Below are 21,087 nucleotides of genomic sequence, written 5' to 3' on the forward strand. Positions count from 1 at the left end.
CTCTACCTTGCGTTCATCATACGGCATACCAATAAAAGATCTCCTCCAAAGTGACCCTCCGGGGGACCCGTTGGACATTGTAGCGCCGCCCCAACGAGGAGGAATAGCCCTATGATTAAGCATGACATCCCCTTAGGATGTGTGAGGGCAACATGAAACAGTCCTGCTAACTGCCACATTGCATATGCCGGAGTCCTGCACAACCTGTCTATATCTCCTCTTTCTCTTGAGGAACAGTAGCTCTAATTTTTGTTTGTGAAATAGTTTTCACCATTTACCTTTATCAAAGACTGAGGTTTCGGGATCAGAAAACTGTGTACGTGTGTGCAGAAGTAACAGATTAAAAGATATGATCGGTTGGCTAACCACCACATTATTAAAATATGACGGCAGCTATTTTACGACTCTGGGACTCAGTTCCCTGTCCTGCAAAAACGTTTACAAAAAACTACATTTGGGGAGGCAGAGTTGGGATACCTTGCCCCCTAGGCCTGGTGGACTAAAGGTCCCCCACAAGCCCAAAAACCTAACTTTTTATTTTATCGGTTCTGCTGATTTAATAAAAAATAAGTAAAAGGTATGCATCAGCCTTTTTCAAAAGAAAGTTCCCCTGGGAGGAGCCCGGGTGGTCAGCACTATAATGCTATTTTGTTCTTTTTGGAGGGGGGTTGTCCCACCCTCTCCCAGAGTCTTATGGAAGTCCGGGGCCGAAGCACTAATTATGATGGGGTGTATTTCTATCCCAAAGTTATGTAAAAATATATAGAAAATTGTTAATACATTTATCTACCTATTAACAATTTATTAAAGTGGTATTAGGTAGGGAACATCAATAAAGCATACAACTTATCTACATCTAAGACCCTGAACCAGAACTCAGCGAAACGTACACCGCAAGCAAACTGTCAAAAAAACGACATAGCCGCCTTGTTCTTTTGGTAATCCCATCCAATAGCCAATCATATATCGCATTGTATGTACTGCAGTATACTGCGAACTCACCGTAGTACACATCAGCACAACATATAAGTATGTATTTTAAAACATATAACTTTAACACTACTTACACTATTCACTCATACTACCAAATATTACCATATAAAGTAAAAGTAAAGTCCACATTTGTAAAGCGCACAATCACCCGTAAGGGTCTCTAGGCGCTGGGGGGGCCGTCGGAAAGATTAAGCGAGCTATTGCCCAGAGTCACATGGTGCTGGGCTAACCTGCCGCCGGAGCCGGGGATCGAACCGTGGTCCCCAGATTCCAGCGTCACACCTCTTCATACACAAAATCATTTATTTCCTGCCACATTACATTGACATCCTTTCACGCTACACCACTCCAGTGTGCACTGTTCCACTGTACAAACGCCACTGTATGCTCCTACAGTTTACCAACTCCACTGTATGTCACTTTACTGTATGCTAATGCGCTCTGTACTATTCAACCGTACGCAACTCCACTGTATGGCATTGCACTCAATGCTAGTCCACTCTATGCCACTCCACTCTAAAAAAAAAAAAAATTCGAAAAAGCCCTGCATCTTCAACTATCAGCTTTCATCGAGGAACATAACCTACTCGATGAATCTCAGTTCGGCTTTCGCCAATACCGGGGAACAGAGACGGCCTTGGTTAAAGCGGCGGATGATATCAGATCCATCCGTGATGCTGGAGGAACAGCAGTCTTGATACTGCTTGATTTATCGGCGGCTTTCGACACGGTCGATCACACCATCTTGATCGACCGTGTCGAAGGCATGGGAATCAAACAAAATGTCAAAAAAACTCCTAGCATCTTTTCTGACGGACAGGACCCAGGTGGTCACTATTGGATCTTTTCAATCATCCTCCTTGTCACTGCCATGTGGAGTTCCTCAAGCTCATCCCTTAGTCCGACACTTTTTAACATTTATGTGTCGGACCTTGCCAACGTTATTCGTGCACACGGGATGAGCCTGACCTCCTATGCAGATGACACCCAGCTGGTCCTCGCCGTCGGAAACGACGGCCATAAAACAGCTAATGCTCTCAATCAGGGCATGCTGGCTATAGGGAACTGGATGGCTGCCAATTGTCTGAAGTTAAATTCCGACAAGTCGGAAGTAGTCATTTTCGGACACTTGACCCCGGAATGGTCCTCCCTTTGGTGGCCGTTATCACTGGGTCCCCCGCCTGAACCAGTCAGTAAGGTGAGGAATTTGGGAGTCATGTTCGATGATCGTCTTACTTTTCTCCCTCACGCCAATCAGATCACTTCCTCTGCCTTTCACAAATTACGACTGATCAAAAAAATTCTCCCATTCCTCCCTGAGACAGCTGGCAAAACCTTGGTTAGTTCCTTGGTATTGTCTACATTAGATTATTGTAACGCACTCTTTTTAAACGCTCAAGAAAGAGTACTAAACAAAATGCAAATTATCCAAAATGCAGCCGCCAGGCTTCTAGGAAGAATTCCCAAATACCAATCTGCGTCAGAAACCATCAGAAATTTACACTGGCTCCCAATTAGAAACAGAATTAAATTCAAAACCCTCTGTATAGTCTACAAGGCTCTGCTCAACTTGGGACCAGCCTTCTTCACCCAAAATCTTATCCCCTACTGTCCCTCCAGAACTCTACGCTCCTCTAGTTCACACGAACTTGTGGTACCTCGTACCAAAACTGTTTTATGGGGAGACAGAAGATTCCTTGTGTCAGCGCCCAAACTTTGGAACACTCTGCCGCACTCGATTAAAAACAAGCCCCTCGCTTTGGTCTTTCCGCAAGCAACTTAAGACCTGGCTTTTTAATCTGTAAACTCAGCCTCCCCTTCTTTGGTTAAACACTGCAGATATTTTTAGCGCCGAGATGCCCTTGGGCCTTCGTTCGCGCTCTATAAAAGCTGTTAATAAATAAATAATATGCCTCTCCAGTCTACACCACTGCACTGCACTGTACCCTACCACACAACTCACTCGGTTATTCCACTGTATGCAACTCCACTCTCGCCACTACATTGTACACTATTCCACAATATGCCTCTACAATCTGCAACACTCTACAATATGCTGCTCCGCTTTACCCCACTCCACGAGACACTATTCCACTTTACGCTACTATACTCTACATCTCTCAACCCTACTCTATTCCATTGTGCCCCACTGTACGCTGCTCCACTCTGCCACTCTGTGATTCCATTCCAAGCCACTCCACTCAATACCAGTCTACACCACTGCACTCTACACTACTACACCCCATGCTACTCTACTGTATTCCAGTGTACTCAAGTCCACTCTCAACTCCACTGTTCTATTCCTCTGTATGTGCCACTCCATCCTACGCTATTCCAATATGCCACTCCACTATACAACACCATTCTATGCCTTCCACTGTATGCAAATCCATCCTATACCATTCAACTGTACACAACTCCACTGTATGACATTTCCACTCTGCCACTCATCGCTATAACACTCCACTGTACACCACTCCCCCGTATATCACTCCACGCCACTACATGCATGTCACAGCACTGTACTCTACTACACTCTACTCTGCTCCACTTAATTCCACTGTATGCAACTCCACTCTCGCCACTAGTCTACGGTATTTCACTTTATGCCGGTGAACTGTACGCCACTGCTATATGCTATTCCACTCTCACCACTACACTCTGTGCCACTACACTGTACGCCAGTAAACGATGTGCTCTACGCCACTCCACTGTGCTTTACTCCACTCTAAATCACCCTACTGTACCCCTCTCCCCTATATGCTATTCCACTCTACGCAACTACGCCACTCAACTCTACACTATTCCACTGTACCCTACCCCACTCTAAGCCTCTTGACTCTGCATCACTGCACTTTACGCTACTACATTCTGCTACTTCACTCCATCCACTGTACGCAACTCCCCACTGGCTACTCCACTATGTGCTTTTCTACTCCATGCTAGTGTACTGTATGCCACTCCACTGCACTCTAATAGACTATAAACTACTACTCTCTTCCACGCTACACCGCTCCAATCTTTTCCACTCTGCTGTACGCTATTCTACTACACGCCACTCAACTCTACAGCACTCTACTGTACCCCACCTCACTCCACTCTACGACACTCCACTATACGCTTGTCCACTACACACAACTACACTCTACGCCACTCCACTATACCTCACTCCACTGTATGCTATTCCAATCTACAGCTCTCCCCACCCCTCTAATGTACGCCATTCCACACTTTGTGTATGCTAGTATACTGTATGCTTCTGTATGCCACTCTACCCTATGCGACTTCCCTCTACGCTATTCCACTGTATGCTATTCAACACTGCCACTTGGCCACTCGACCAAGCGCCACTCTACTCCCCTCTGCGCCACTCTACTCCGCTCCACTCTCCAACGCCCCACTCTCCAACACTGTAATCTACAACATTTCACTGTACGTCACTACACTCTGTGCTTATCCATTCTGTGCTAATCCACCCTGTGACACTCCACTCTGTGCCAATCCACTCCAATCCACGCTGTCATAATCCACTCTATGCCACTCCACTCTGTGCTAATCCACTCTATGCCACTCTATGCCACTCTATGCCACTCCACTCTGCGCCACTCCACTCCGCGCCACTCCACTCTGCGCCACTCCACGCCACTCCACTCTATGCCACTGTTGGAACCTAAATATGTCAGGTCACCTAGGGTAGCCTGGCCTAGGGTAAGGCAATATCAACAGAGGCACATGTGTAAAGGTTGCAAACCACCCAGCAGTAATCTAATGCAATATCACTCAAAAATAACACTACACCAATGTTTGTGTACAAATACGAGCTTGTTTTATAAAAAATATTTTATCTACTCTTCAGTCATTTTACATCTCAATATACTGTACAAATTGGTCAGAAGATTCCAGTTGACATATAACCTCAGTAGAATTCAGTTCAAAAGAAGTTGGTCTTCTACAGTGTTAGATTTCTCACCCCAGTGGAGGCTCTCTAATTATATCACCAGAACGTCCACAACGTTGACACTTCCTCCACTTCAGTTTAACACATTAGAAATGTCCAGGTCTTAGAACCCTGGAAGGTTACCTCCCCTTGACAGAGCAACACCCTCCTCGCAAGAGATCAGTAACCCCAAGATGACAGTTTCAAGTTTCAAATGGAATGTTTCTATAGCTCAATTATCACTTGCACATAGGTAAATACAATTAGGTCACCGTTTCTTCTTCCCCTCCCCCTCTGTAAAAGAATCTCACACTTCAGCATTCAAGTTTATAACTTTCCGCAATTGCAGGACACTCCCCCAGTACTGTGGAGATTTTTAATAAATGCCTCCCTCTGAGCTTGTTAAACGTAGGCTTGTCTCCGGCTCTCCCGGGCCCTTCCTGACTCAACACGGAGATCCCCAGGAAATAGCGGGTAATGAGGGAGGGTTCTGTCAGGTGATTCCAATAAAGGGCTCAAGAGAACTCCTCCTCCGCTTCTCATGTGATCCCCTCAGTCAAGCTGTTCTCCTCCCTTAAACCTCCACCTTACTTGATAATGGAGCGGAGGGTGGCGCTGACTCGGTTCCCCTCAGCTCTCCCGCCTCCGCTGCTACTCCGCTCACGAAGCACGCCCTAGACGCCTGGGCTCGCAGGGGGCGGCGTCTGGGCTGAGGCAATCGGGGTTTCCGGCTCCCGGGCAAGACGCACTACTCACTGTCAGGATGCGAGGCAGCGCAGGCGCGGGTGATTAGTGTTCCCGCTTGGCGCTGCCTCACTTGCTTGCTCGCCTGCCCTGACACCGCTTCTGGGCCTGCGCTCTCTCTCCTCACCCTGCCGCACTATTGGAACGATACAGAAAAGGGGGTGGTGATGAACAGAGTGTCTGAATTAAGCAGACCACTCTTACCCAGTCCAAAGATCAGGGCTTGATCCATCACCGTTCTTTATCTCACTGCCCCATCCCAGCTCAGAACCTGGCTATATGCAAATTAGTCTGTCCCTGGCCCAGTGCATCATGGGAACAGGGCAGACCAAACTACCAAGCCAATTCTTCACCAGAAAGGAGACAAGCTACCGGGGACCGGTTTCTGGCATTTCAGCCTCTTCGGCCCGGCTTGCTTGAATCCTGATGGAGCAGTGAGAAAGGGACTCATGTCTGAGTATACCCTGCCACACCTATAGTGGCCAAAAACGATACAGAAAAGGGGGTGGTGATGAACAGAGTGTCTGAATTAAGCAGACCACTCTTACCCAGTCCAAAGATCAGGGCTTGATCCATCACCGTTCTTTATCTCACTGCCCCATCCCAGCTCAGAACCTGGCTATATGCAAATTAGTCTGTCCCTGGCCCAGTGCATCATGGGAACAGGGCAGACCAAACTACCAAGCCAATTCTTCACCAGAAAGGAGACAAGCTACCGGGGACCGGTTTCTGGCATTTCAGCCTCTTCGGCCCGGCTTGCTTGAATCCTGATGGAGCAGTGAGAAAGGGACTCATGTCTGAGTATACCCTGCCACACCTATAGTGGCCAAAAACGATACAGAAAAGGGGGTGGTGATGAACAGAGTGTCTGAATTAAGCAGACCACTCTTACCCAGTCCAAAGATCAGGGCTTGATCCATCACCGTTCTTTATCTCACTGCCCCATCCCAGCTCAGAACCTGGCTATATGCAAATTAGTCTGTCCCTGGCCCAGTGCATCATGGGAACAGGGCAGACCAAACTACCAAGCCAATTCTTCACCAGAAAGGAGACAAGCTACCGGGGACCGGTTTCTGGCATTTCAGCCTCTTCGGCCCGGCTTGCTTGAATCCTGATGGAGCAGTGAGAAAGGGACTCATGTCTGAGTATACCCTGCCACACCTATAGTGGCCAAAAACGATACAGAAAAGGGGGTGGTGATGAACAGAGTGTCTGAATTAAGCAGACCACTCTTACCCAGTCCAAAGATCAGGGCTTGATCCATCACCGTTCTTTATCTCACTGCCCCATCCCAGCTCAGAACCTGGCTATATGCAAATTAGTCTGTCCCTGGCCCAGTGCATCATGGGAACAGGGCAGACCAAACTACCAAGCCAATTCTTCACCAGAAAGGAGACAAGCTACCGGGGACCGGTTTCTGGCATTTCAGCCTCTTCGGCCCGGCTTGCTTGAATCCTGATGGAGCAGTGAGAAAGGGACTCATGTCTGAGTATACCCTGCCACACCTATAGTGGCCAAAAACGATACAGAAAAGGGGGTGGTGATGAACAGAGTGTCTGAATTAAGCAGACCACTCTTACCCAGTCCAAAGATCAGGGCTTGATCCATCACCGTTCTTTATCTCACTGCCCCATCCCAGCTCAGAACCTGGCTATATGCAAATTAGTCTGTCCCTGGCCCAGTGCATCATGGGAACAGGGCAGACCAAACTACCAAGCCAATTCTTCACCAGAAAGGAGACAAGCTACCGGGGACCGGTTTCTGGCATTTCAGCCTCTTCGGCCCGGCTTGCTTGAATCCTGATGGAGCAGTGAGAAAGGGACTCATGTCTGAGTATACCCTGCCACACCTATAGTGGCCAAAAACGATACAGAAAAGGGGGTGGTGATGAACAGAGTGTCTGAATTAAGCAGACCACTCTTACCCAGTCCAAAGATCAGGGCTTGATCCATCACCGTTCTTTATCTCACTGCCCCATCCCAGCTCAGAACCTGGCTATATGCAAATTAGTCTGTCCCTGGCCCAGTGCATCATGGGAACAGGGCAGACCAAACTACCAAGCCAATTCTTCACCAGAAAGGAGACAAGCTACCGGGGACCGGTTTCTGGCATTTCAGCCTCTTCGGCCCGGCTTGCTTGAATCCTGATGGAGCAGTGAGAAAGGGACTCATGTCTGAGTATACCCTGCCACACCTATAGTGGCCAAAAACGATACTGAATCATTTTGTCCACCATAAGCGTGGAAGGGTATACTCAGATGTGAGTCCCTTGCTCATTGCACCATCAGGATTCAAGCAAGCCGGGCCGAAGACGCCTGAAATGGCAGAAACCGGCCCCCGGAAGCTTGTTTCCTTCCCAGTACAAGAATTGGCTTGGTAGTTTGGTTTGCCCTGTTCCCATCATGCACTGGGACAGGAACAGACTAATTTGCATATAGCCAAGTTCTGAGCTGGGATGGTGCAGTGAGCTAAAAAACGGTGATGGATCAAGCCCTGATCTTTGGACTGGGTAAGAGTGGTCTGCTTAATTCAGGCACTCTGTTCATCACCACCCCCTTTTCTGAATCATTTTGTCCACCATAAGCGTGGAAGGGTATACTCAGATGTGAGTCCCTTGCTCATTGCACCATCAGGATTCAAGCAAGCCGGGCCGAAGACGCCTGAAATGGCAGAAACCGGTCCCCGGAAGCTTGTTTCCTTCCCAGTACAAGAATTGGCTTGGTAGTTTGGTTTGCCCTGTTCCCATCATGCACTGGGACAGGAACAGACTAATTTGCATATAGCCAAGTTCTGAGCTGGGATGGTGCAGTGAGCTAAAAAACGGTGATGGATCAAGCCCTGATCTTTGGACTGGGTAAGAGTGGTCTGCTTAATTCAGGCACTCTGTTCATCACCACCCCCTTTTCTGAATCATTTTGTCCACCATAAGCGTGGAAGGGTATACTCAGATGTGAGTCCCTTGCTCATTGCACCATCAGGATTCAAGCAAGCCGGGCCGAAGACGCCTGAAATGGCAGAAACCGGTCCCCGGAAGCTTGTTTCCTTCCCAGTACAAGAATTGGCTTGGTAGTTTGGTTTGCCCTGTTCCCATCATGCACTGGGACAGGAACAGACTAATTTGCATATAGCCAAGTTCTGAGCTGGGATGGTGCAGTGAGCTAAAAAACGGTGATGGATCAAGCCCTGATCTTTGGACTGGGTAAGAGTGGTCTGCTTAATTCAGGCACTCTGTTCATCACCACCCCCTTTTCTGAAGCACTATTGGAACTGCACAGAGTCGAACGCTCACTTCCTCCTGTGCTCAATGCCGCACAAGCTCCGCTGTCACTCACCTCTCTACTGCAGCTTCCTGGAGGCGCAGGGCGCCACACCTCGCTCCAATCCGCTTCCACCAAAACGCTGGTAGGTGAAGTTTACCAGGGGAATGTAGGGAGAAGGTCCCCAGCAGGAGCTAGGACAACGGGGGAAAGAGGGGCCAAGGGCTCAAGGGGGGGGTCTTCCGCCACAGCCGGGCCAATTTCACAGAAGAAGAAGGCGGTTGGGAGGGTTTGGTCAGGGGCCAGAGGGGGAACGTCTCCCTGAAGTTGTTGTCTATCACACGGACAAACTAACTGCTTCCAGTGTGTCCTCCTCCTCACACCACTGCCTCTCTCCTCCAACTCCATGTACTACACAAAATGGCTCCCTGACCCTTGCCCTTTTATAGCCAAACCACACAGGGTCCAGAAAGTTCTGGAAGGCCTAATGTTAACCTATGGGGCAGTCTAGGATGTGGCAGTTGGGGACAGTTGGTGGCCACCATTTTGGGAAACTCAGTAAATCCCTGACAGGAAAGGCACCTAAACTGAGGTGACTGTTTCTGAGGGCAAAAGAGCACCTATCCCTCCAGGCCAACACCATAAAAATCTAGTGGACACAAAAATAAATAAAGGCATGCGGGGCAAAAAAGGGACAAAATAAATAATAAATTGGAGGGACTACGCAAAAAGTCAGACAGGTCTAACAGCCACTCTGTGCCACTCCACTCTGTGCCACTCCACTCTGTGCCACTCCACTCTGTGCCACTCCACGCCACTCCACTCGATGCCACTCCACTCGATGCCACTCCACTCGATGCCACTCCACTCGATGCCACTCCACTCGATGCCACTCCACTCGATGCCACTCCACTCGATGCCACTCCACTCGATGCCACTCCACTCGATGCCACTCCACTCGATGCCACTCCACTCGATGCCACTCCACTCGATGCCACTCCACTCGATGCCACTCCACTCGATGCCACTCCACTCGATGCCACTCCACTCTGTGCTAATCCTCTCTACGCCCCTCCACTTTACGCCACTCCAATCTACGTAACTCATCTGTACTATGTTGCATTGTATGCCACTCCACTCAACTCCACACCAATCCAGTATGCTTCCCTCAATAATACTGTACTCCATAAGTCTACGCCTGCCACTGTACACTTTACTATTCTGTACAAATATGTACTGTTCTCAATGCCGCTGCACAGCACTTTAATTTATTCTATAGCACTTTATGACACTCTACCTTACTCTACGCAGCTCCACCCCAGTTAATATACTCTCTTCTGTCAGACACCACTCCACTACTGCTCTCTATGCCATTCCACCATACACTACAATATGCCACCCCAACTTTAAAACCGTCTTTCCCACTCCACTCCACCAATAGTGTACCACAATCTACTCCACAACACTTTAATCCACTTTGTGACACTCTACTGTACTCCTCTCTGAGACATTTTCCAAGTCGCTACAACACACCAGTCCACTCCACTATAACACACACTGCTCCACTGTATTCTACGCCACTCCACTCAACTCCACACCACTGTAGCCCAGAACACGCTGTTCCATTCGATGCTAGGCCACTCCACTGGACTCTACTACGTTATATTTCACTGCATGATGCTTTACCCCCCACTGTACCACACTGTACTCCACTCTATGCAACTCCACTCTACAAGACGCTACTAAACTCTGTTACACTATACAACACTGTACTCCACTCTGTGCCCTTATTTTCCAGTATACTACCCTCTACTCCGCTCTGTGCCCCTACTCCCTGATGTACAAAACTCCACAACACTTTTCAACACACCACTGTACTGTACAAGACACCACCCCAATGTTTAACAGTTTACTGGACTTTACACTATGCCTTTCTAATCCACGCCAATGTACAAGATAAAACATGCCACAACACTATATAGCAATGCAAAACAGGTTTATTATCATTTTATTTTTCTTCATAGGGTCGAGTCTTTGGGACGTGGCATCGAAATACTACACTGTGCAATACTCTTCTCCACTCTGCTGTACCACACTCCACTTAATGATACTCCACTCAAAGACAGTAAACTCTACAATTTAAATCCAACCATTGAAATCAATGAAAAAACAAAGATTAAACCTTTGTTATAGTTAAGAAAACTTTATTTATTCTTTCTATACAAGCCTAATTCTTAAATTATAGTTATACCTTAAATTGGTCATTTAGGCACTACTTTTAACTTCCTGTTGGTTCTTTACCTGCAAACCAAATATTAACCACACAAATGAAAATGTATAAACTTGTACCTTTAGTCATTTACACCACACCTTTATATTATTATAACTGGTGCACCTCCATACACAGTGTATTCACCTCTGTAGCCACACTACATTAACTATAATCTGCCAATGTACCATGCACTGTGGTCTCACAAAGATTTGATTTGCGATGTCAAAACTGTTCTTGTGAATACTACTAATTTGCATGGTATTAAGTGAGATAATATAAAACGGTAAGCCATGCATGGAAAAGGCATGATTTATAGTTAAGTAGTGTGGAACCAAGCCTTCTTTTCCACTGAACCTCATCTGAGGTTTCATAAAGACAAAGTATTCCTGAAAACTAATCCCCACTTCATCAAATAAAATTAAACTTACCATTTCTCTGATGGACACTACAAAAAAGTGGCACATTCTATTCAAACACAGTGAAGCATACTGAATCCCAGCAATTGTCACACCTGCCTTAAAAAAGAAATTTGTGAGACCAATTTTTAAGAAAGGTTGAAGCACATTCCAACATAGTAATGGTGGTAATGATGGAGCTTTTACTTCTGTATTAAATTGAAACCTATGGTAAGCAGCAACATAAAAATCATGCCATATGTTCTCAATGAATGTATGAAAAACCATTTGTATAGTTATGAGCAGCTGCTTCCAATGGTAATTTCCAGGCACTATAGTTAGCAGCCTGAGATGATGCTGGACTTACAGAACATTCCTGATTGTTCAGTAACCTTGTCAAATAAGGCGAGTCAAATTCCCCCTTTGGAGTATTCTTTTTGTACTGCTTCCCAGTCTTCAGCATTTGAATCGATGAATGATCCCTTGCTGGAGTAGAAAAAGGTAGCTTACCCATGACTGTCTCTCTCCGGCATTGACCTCTTACAAGGATTTATATTAGACTCCTCCTCTTCATTGAGGCTCTGTTATTCCTCACACCCATGTGGTATGTATATCTGAGCAATAGTGGACATTTTTGGGAGTAGAGGGAAACCCTTTCCTGGTATGCCAAACACAGAAGTAGGCAGGCTAAATGCAATGCTGTTTTTAAAAGTATGTATTCAAACACTGTTGATTTCATGTTTACTCCCACCATGTCAGAGGGAGTAAATCAAGCATGTTACTGTAAGAAAAAAAGCTGGAGAACTCTAGTTATGTCAGATAGGAACGTTTATTAATTTAAGTGGATTTATGATTGCATCATTATGTGCAGGTCCGTGATATGTTTGCAATGGCCCGCAAGAATGCTCCATGCATCCTGTTCATTGATGAGATTGATGCTGTCGGCAGAAAACGTGGTCGTGGAAATTTTGGGGGTCAAAGTGAGCAAGAGAACACCCTAAATCAATTGCTAGTAGAAATGGACGGTAAGAGAAGTTAACTGTTTTAGTGACTCATGAACTACATTGTTTGTACTAGTCTGGTTTGTGTTCTAAATGTTCACAGAATGACGCATGTAGACACATTCTAGCTCCCTCTCTTTCTCTCTCTACACACATACATAAATATATATGTATTCATTTCCCTGAAAAAAGCAAAAATTAAAGGGACGTTATAGTTGGGGGGGGGGGAGGGAAGGTCAGTTAAAACATACCATTTTAAATTAACAAAACCACCAAAATTCACAAGTTCTAGATAGGTCAAGTAACTAAAACTCCCACCATGCACAGTTTTACCAATGATGTTGTTTCAGATCTTGCAGTGATGTTATCAATGATGTCATAGAACATGTAATGCGTGATGTAATATGTGAGGTAAGTAGCAGGGCATGGCGATGCCTCGAGTTATAGTTACTTTAAGGCACAAGTTATAGTTATTTGATATAACGATAACTGGTAAATTTCAGTGGTTGTGTTTGTTTTTTAAAATGGTATGCTTTAACTGACATTTTCGCCAAACTAGGAAGTCCCTTTAACCTTTTACTTCAGTGAATTTCTAAGATTTTGATTTTGAAAGTAAAGTAAGATATGAATATTCCTAATTATGACATGACTTTGAACTTTATATATATTTTCTTTAATTCCTATCTTTTAAAAAACCCCAAAGTAAGATGTCTATTGCCATGCACGGCGTGGTGTTGAGTGTAGGACCTGTGGCCAGGCCCAGCACCCAAATCTCCTGCGGGCGCCCAGACGCACACAGCTGATTATGTCATGTGGCAATATGAAGGGTACCATTTTGAGTCAGACAGATCTACTGGCTTTGTCAAAGTACAAAAGGGGCGGGCCACATGACTTTATCACGGGGTCAGCACATCAACATATATAAAACAGACCTATTGGCTCTTTCAAAACGTCACCAGTAATTATAATGACATCTATATTTCATAAATTCACATATTGGAATGTTTAATAGCAGTGATTATGTGAATTTACCTTTAATAAAACATTTTTAATACAAAACATTAGCATATGAATGAATCAAGGGATTTCTAGAGTGTTTGACTACGGCGAGTGTCCCAGCACTAAAGAAGACAGCCATCAGGAGGATAACAATTACCCTTTTAACATATGGGTTTTCAATTGCCTTTAAAACAAATAACTTTTTTATCCGCGATGCATCTGAGGGGGAGGGGTGAGCTTATTCCAGTATTTGGCTGCTAGAACCGAGCAGGTTGATCTTCCCCACTTCTTCCATTTGGTGTAGAGAATGATTATCAGTCAGGCAGACTGTGACTGCAGAGATTTTTTAAACCTTGAGCCTCCTACGGTGGCGGTCAGTACTAACCTCCTGGCCGAGGTGCTTTAGCGGGAGCCTCTGCTGCCGTTCAATAAGGCCCTCGCGGACATCCTTTTGGGTACTTGGTCCAAGCCCAACACAGGGGCTCCTGTGGATAGGATGATTGCCGTCCCCACCGCCTGGCCGACCCTATTTTTCTCTCTCAACCCCCACCCCAAAGAGCTTGGTAGGCCAAGCCTCGACTTCCAAGGGCACATTCCCTAATGCACCACCTCCTAGGGAATCCAAAAAGCTTGACCACCTTAGGAAGTAGATGTTTTCTTCCTTCAGCTTGGGACTGCGGTCTGTGAACACCGCATGTCTATTAAGCTGTTACTCCCACTCGGTGTGGGACACAGTTGCGCAGGTGCTGCCACAGTGCCTGGAGGAGGTTCGGGCTGTGCTGTCCTGTGCAGTTGCTGAAGGGAGAGACGCAGCGACGTTCGCCATCCGATGTGGGCTGGACATCGCCGACTCACTAGGCAGGATGATTTCCACGTCAGTAGCCCTTTGACTCTACACCTGGGTGAGGTCTACTGGCTTTTCGGGTGATGTACAACACTGGCTTTACGACATACCCTTTGATGGCCGTCGCTTGTTTGTGACAAGGCAGACACCATGCTTAAGCGCTTTAAGGACTCCATGGCTACGGCCAGGTCCTTGGGCTTCGCATCCACCTCCCACCCAACGCGGTCTGCCTTTCGTGACAACGTCCCGCCCAGAGCCACAGGCCTGCACATGCTGTCCAGCCTCTGTGCGGCTGGGGACATGGGACCCACCTTCTTGGCTCTGGGGGCCAGCGGACGGGTCTGTCCACCAGCGCCCTCTCTGCAGCAGCCTCCAAGCCCTCCTAGTCCAACCTTTCAGGGCCATCTTTTGCCAGTGGGTGGCAGGATCCGCCATCTCCTCCCCCACTGGCTCAACATCACGTTGGACAGGTGGTCCAAAGGGGTACTACCTCCCCTTCGAGACTACCCTATCATCCATGCCACCTCAGACCCATTGCATGTCAGAGGATCACTTGGCCCTTTCCAACAGTAAGTCACGGCTCTCTTGGCCAAGGGAGCCATCAAGCGCATTTCTGACCCAGAAGTAGGTTGTGGTTGTTATTCCCACTAATTTCTGGTGCCAAAGAAGGACAAGGGGCTGTGTCCTATCTTGGATCTCCGGAACATCATTTGCTTCCTCCGGAAGGAGAGTTCAAAATGTTGACACTGACTCAGGTCCTGTCTGCTCTCGACCCTGGAGACTGGATGGTGGTGTTGGACTTGCAGGACGGCCCATCGGCGTTGCTACGGTTCATGCTAGGCCACAAGCACTTTGTTTACCGGGCTCCCCTTCGGCCGTACCAGCGCACCCCTTCGGCCTTACCAGCCAGCGCACCTCTGGTGTTCACGAAAGTGATGGCGGTGGTCGCAGCTCACCTGCGAAGATCAGGGGTTTCAGTCTTCCCCCTATCTCGACGACTGGCTGTTGAAGGCTGGCTCGCCCCAGGCTGTCTCCCACCTCCAGACTACAGCTGAACTCCTGCATTTGCTGGGTTTCACCATCAATGTGACAAAGTCACACCTGATTCCCTCTCAGAAGCTCCTTTTCATCGGAGAGCTTCTATACACACCACAGTTTCGGGCTTATCCTCCTGAGCAGCGAGCTTGGGATACTTGGGCTATGATTCCGATCTTTCAGCCTCTATCCCAGGTTTCTGTCAGAATGACCCTGAGGCTACTTGGCCTCCTGCATCCAGCTGGTGGACTATGCCAGGTGGTGTATGCCGGCTCTGCAGTGGGACTTGAAGTTCCATTGGGCGCAGCATCAGGGGAATCTTTCCGATTGCATCCAGATCTCGGAGGGCACTGCACGTCAATTGCAGTGGTGGCTAACAAACCGGGATTGGGTCAGTGGCAGATCCCTCTCCTTGCCGCAAACAAAGTTCACAGTGGTGACCGATACATAACTGCTGGGGTGGAGCGGCCACATGGGAGAGGCAGAGATCAAAGGCGACTGGTTTCCGGCGGAGTCTAGGCTCCATATCAACCTTCGGGAGCTTCGGGCAATTTGTCTTGCACTAAAGGCATTCCTTCCCTCTGTCAGGAGAAGAGTAGTGCAGGTGTTCACGGACAACACCACTGCCATGTGGTACTGCAACAAAGAAGGTGGGGTAGGTCGTGGACCCTGTGTCAGGAGGCTCTCCGCCTTTGGACCTGGCTGGAACATCAGGGCATATCTCTGGTGGTTCAACACTTGGCAGGTTCTCTGAACGCCAGGGCGGACAAACTCAGCCGCAGGTGCATGATGGATGACGAATGGCGTCTTCACTTGCAGGTTGTGCAAGGTCTCTTTCAACAGTGTGGTGAGCCTTGATTAGATCTATTTGCCTCTGAAGAGAACGCAAAATGTTAGCAGTTCTGCGCATTTGAATTTCTAAGGCGGCACTCGCTAGGCAACGCCTTTCATCGCAAATGAAGTTGGGGTCTTCTGTACACCTTTCTGCCTATACCACCTCTGCCCAGAGTGCTGAAGAAGATCAAGTGCGACCAGGCCCAAGTCATTCTTGTGGCACCGGATTGGGCACAAAGAGTCCGGTATCCCGAGCTATCACACATGGCCATCGATCCTCCGATCAGACTGCCTCTTCGGGAGGATCTTCTGTCGCAGCAGCAGGGAATGGTCCTCCACCCGAACCTGTCCAGCCTCCACCTCCTTGCGTTGAGATTGAGCGGCGACATTTGACAGCTTTCGACCTTCCTCCTGAAGTCTGTAATGTTATCTTGGCAACCAGGCGTCACTCCACCAAAACGGTGTGCACCTGTACATGGAACAAGTTTGTGGCATGGTGCTCTGCTCTGGGAACTCTCAAAGGCGATCTTTCGGCCATTTCGGCCTTCCTTCGGCTGCCTGAACAGCCTTCTCATTTCAAGTTCCCTGTTGTAAATCACTTCCTCAAGGGCATTACTCACTTGTTTCCTCCAACCCCTTTCATAATGCCCCAGTGGGACTTGAACCTGGTTCTCACTTATCTTATGTGCGCTCCTTTCGAGACGCTACATAACTGTCCTGTCAGACTTCTGACCCTTAAAACTGCCTTTCTGTTTGCCATCACCTCTGCTCACAGGGTGAGTGAGCTTCAAGCCCTTTCTCCTTTCCTGGCTGTTCATCCAGACAAAGTTGTCCTTCGCACTAGGCCTTCTTTCCTTCCCAAAGTGGTTACCTCTTTCCACATAGGACAGACTATCACTTTGCCCACCTTCTTTTCGCCTCAGCATCCTTCTAAAGAGGAAGAGAGGCTTCACAGTCTGGATCCAAAACTTGTGTTTTCGTTCTATCTGGATCGCACAAAACAATTCCAGGTGGATGACCAGCTCTTTGTTGGTTATGTAGGCGCCAAGAAAGGTCGGGCTGTGCAAAAATGGACCATCTCTCGATGGGTCATTCTTTGCATCAAAATCTGCTATGTCTTAGCGAAAAAGGAACCTCCAGTGGGGTTGCTTGCCCATTCCACCAGGGCGACGGCAGCATCTACTGCTTTGGGATTTGGAGTCCCCCCTTCTTGACCTCTGCCAGGCAGCTACTTGGGCTTCACTGCACACGTTTACCAAACACTGTTGCCTGGACAGCCAAGTCCAGAGAGACGGCTTCTTTGGCCGTTCATTTCTCCAGGACACTCTGGTGTGAACTTGATTCGCAGACCCACCTCCAGGGTTGGTATTGCTCGGGTATCTATTCTAAGGCGAGGAATCCATAACAGTCTCTTTCAGATGAACAAGTTACTTACCTTTGGTAACAATATATCTGTAAGAGACATAGATTAGTTAAGGATTCCTCACCGCCCCACCCATCTTTCCCGTTCTGTGAGCTGACTTCTAGGGGAAGGGACTTCCTTTCAGGGCCCTAGTTTTTTGTGCACCAGTGGTCAGTGTCTTGCATGGCTCTGTGCTTCTGGCATGGAATGTCGTGTAAAGAACTGAGGTCAGCGTGTGAGGGCAGCGTCTAAGTAGATACAGCGACGTCATTCCTGCAACCATGACAACAACGACGAACGCAAGTCGACCAACGCCACCTATCTACGCGCAGGGGTACTGCTGAGGAAAAACTTCTCTGGATCCAGTGTGATGCATGGAGGTAATTCTAAGGTGAGGAATCTATAACTAATCTGTGTCTCTTACAGATATATCATTACCGAAGGTAAGTAACTTGCTCATCCTTTTACGGCTTCATGCTTGGCTCTGGACTTCTCGCTTCTTTCCAGTGTAATACTTACTTAATGTGCCCTTCGATAGGGAACATCTTTTTGGCCCACAGGTCAATGAGATGTAAGAGATGTAAGGACACCGCAAAAGCAATGGGTGCCTTTCAGACATCAACACCCAGGTTTACTTTCCATAAAAAACAGCATTTGTGCCAAAACACCATGATCTACCTGGAGACAGGGCCATCATCACCGACAGCAGTCCTTCAGGACACACAACCCTCCAAGACATTTATTTGGCAGTGGTGGATGCGAAGCAACTGATAAGGTAAGTGGCGCGGTGGCTTCAATCAGGCACCTCTGCCTTCAAACAGTGACTTTCCTCATTCCCCACTGACCACATAACACCTGTCGAGGGAAGACTGGGTTTTTCCTCCCCCAGTGGGAGGGAGATACCTCTGACAAATGAGTGCTCTTGTGGTACAGGAGAGGGGTACAGCCTAGCCTTCCATCCCCACCAGACATTGCACCTCGTTCCAAAGCCAGCTGGTGCTCCCTTTCTTCCCTCCTATCTACCCACTCCTCTGGGGACAGGAAAAGGGGTGGGGCGCTGCTCCTGACACTGGACCCAGCAAGGGACTCCCTATCTGTGGGGTCTTCACTATCTACTGGCGTCCAGGCAGTGTCATTGTCTTCCTCCTCACTGCGTCAAGATCCCATTGATCCTTTTGCCATAGGATTAGGTTGTCCCTCAGTTTGGACTGGGTTTCTGACTCACCCACCTCTATGTCTCTCTCTTCACAGAACCTTACCAACTTCATCATACTGTATCTAAACAGACCACAGGAATTAAAAGCAGGCTCCATTTTGGCGGACGTTCTTGAGAAAAGTTTAACACAAGGAACCTAGGTGTCTGAGCTAAAACAGGAGTACACAATTAACAAAGGACACCTTTTAGGAGAAGAAATAATGGAACTTAAAAAAAAACAAAAATACCCAAAATGTGATTATCTAAAATGCAGAGTTTTGTGGTGCAGCCAGCTGCTGCTGTGGTACTGTGCAAACACAAATCCGGATCCCTTCCGCTGCCACCAATGTTAGAAATGGGATTTCCAGTTGGCTAAGGCTTGCGCCAAAGCCAGGCAGAAACCACCACTCTATTCAGGGCAAGGGAGTTACACGCCAAAGATAACCCCTGTTCACCCTCTAGGTAACGTGACACGAGCAGTAAGGCTTATCCCGGAGGCAATGTAGGTTAAGTATTTGCGCACGCACCCATCCATCTGGCTGTTAATCTCTCTATTCACCACCGGGGCAGACCCATCCTGACTCTTGGAGCCAGGCTCACCAGCCAGCTCCAGCCAATCACAAGCCTGACGGTCACTGTACTTTTATTACACAGACATGCCAACTTCTAGAAGTGGCACTTTCACACCAGACACATTAACGCCGCACACCTCATCGCGCAGCATTTAATCACACGAGTCCGCACATACCAAACTCGACCCTGCACTCCCCACACATCAGGAACTAACATGGACACATACATTCCCCATGCATTCCTATGGGAGGGCAGGCCAATATCACCACACGCACGCATTTTACCCTGGGACACAGTGGTAAAGTGCGCAGAAGCCAAAAACAACCAGCACCAGGTCCCAATTAAAAGCAAAAAGTTTAGGGGTGAACCTGCCAGTAGGGCCAAGTCCAACAACCCTCGAAAAGGATGGTACCCTATGGCTAATCTTAAACCTCTAGCCCTTAAATCATTAAATCCTGTTGGAGTACTTCTTTATGACCACCCTGCAGGACATTATCCTTCTGATCTGGCAAGAGGATGTCCTGCTGGCCTTTAACTTAAGAAACCTACTTGCACATCCCTATACATCAAACTCACCACCACTACCTGCGCTTTGTGGTAAGTCAATAGTACTACCAATTCAGAGCTGTGCCTTCCAGGTCCCTCCTACTCCAAGGAAGTTCAGGGAGAGTTTGGCGTTGCATTACCACAGAAATGCCATTTACATCTTTCTGTACCTAGGTGGCTGACTTATCAATTATACGTCTAAAACGTAATTGTATTGAGAAGACATATTTCCAACAAAAAAGTATGGAGATGATTTAGTGACTGGAATCTCATATCTCATGGCTACTACCATAACAGTCTACAGAAAGCCATGAAGGAAATCAAGAAAAAGAAAGTTAGTCAAAATTCTGAAGCCAGAAGCCAAAGCTTGTATCCCAATCTTGATGCTGTGCGTTTTATGACAGACTTTCACAATGGTCAACAATACATCAGAATAACTCTGCAACACCATTGGCACTGACTAATACAGAACCCCAGCATATCTCACAGCATCAAAACCCATCCAGTTATTGGCTTCAGAAGAGCACGGAACCTGCATCGCTTACTGTGCAAGTCTAAATTAGTTGGCGAGAGAACCTCAAAATCAACAGTCCTGGACAGACGACAGGGCTTTCATGTGTCACAACGCAACATTTGCAAACTAGGGCCCAGCAAATCACAAAACATCTCCCTACCAACTGGACCGACAACAAAAATTCCAACCTGGATGGACTGTATTAGCAAATGCACTGTCTATTTCATCCTCTGTCCTTGCAACCTACCATACATTGGTGGTACAGTGAGACCATTTCGCACTAGAATCCAGGAGCACTGCAGACACATTAATAAATTTACCACTGGACATCCCTTAATTGAACACTTCCACAATATCCATCCACACAATGAAAAAGATTTTTTTGCAGGGATCGAGACCATTGCCAAACTACCTAGAGGAGGTAATAGGGAGCGACCGCTCCGCAGAAGGGAAAGTAAACTGATAATTAAATATCAGACAACCAAAAAAGGAGTAAACAAAGATGCTGAAATGCACCACTGGCTCCTTGGGGACTAATTACCTGCAC

General features: G+C 47.5%; 1 protein-coding gene across 1 annotated transcript in view; it reads left to right on the forward strand.

Moving 5' to 3' along the window:
- Positions 1 to 21,087, forward strand: part of LOC144799051 (mitochondrial inner membrane m-AAA protease component AFG3L1-like) — a 275,930-nt gene that overhangs the window by 138,314 nt on the left and 116,529 nt on the right. The window contains exon 10 of the mRNA XM_078670217.1: positions 12,469 to 12,622. Coding sequence (XP_078526343.1) covers positions 12,469 to 12,622 — 154 coding nt within the window. The remainder of the gene's footprint in view (positions 1 to 12,468; positions 12,623 to 21,087) is intronic.

Source organism: Lissotriton helveticus, chromosome 12 (assembly GCF_964261635.1).
Source record: "Lissotriton helveticus chromosome 12, aLisHel1.1, whole genome shotgun sequence".
NCBI lineage: Eukaryota > Metazoa > Chordata > Amphibia > Caudata > Salamandridae > Lissotriton > Lissotriton helveticus.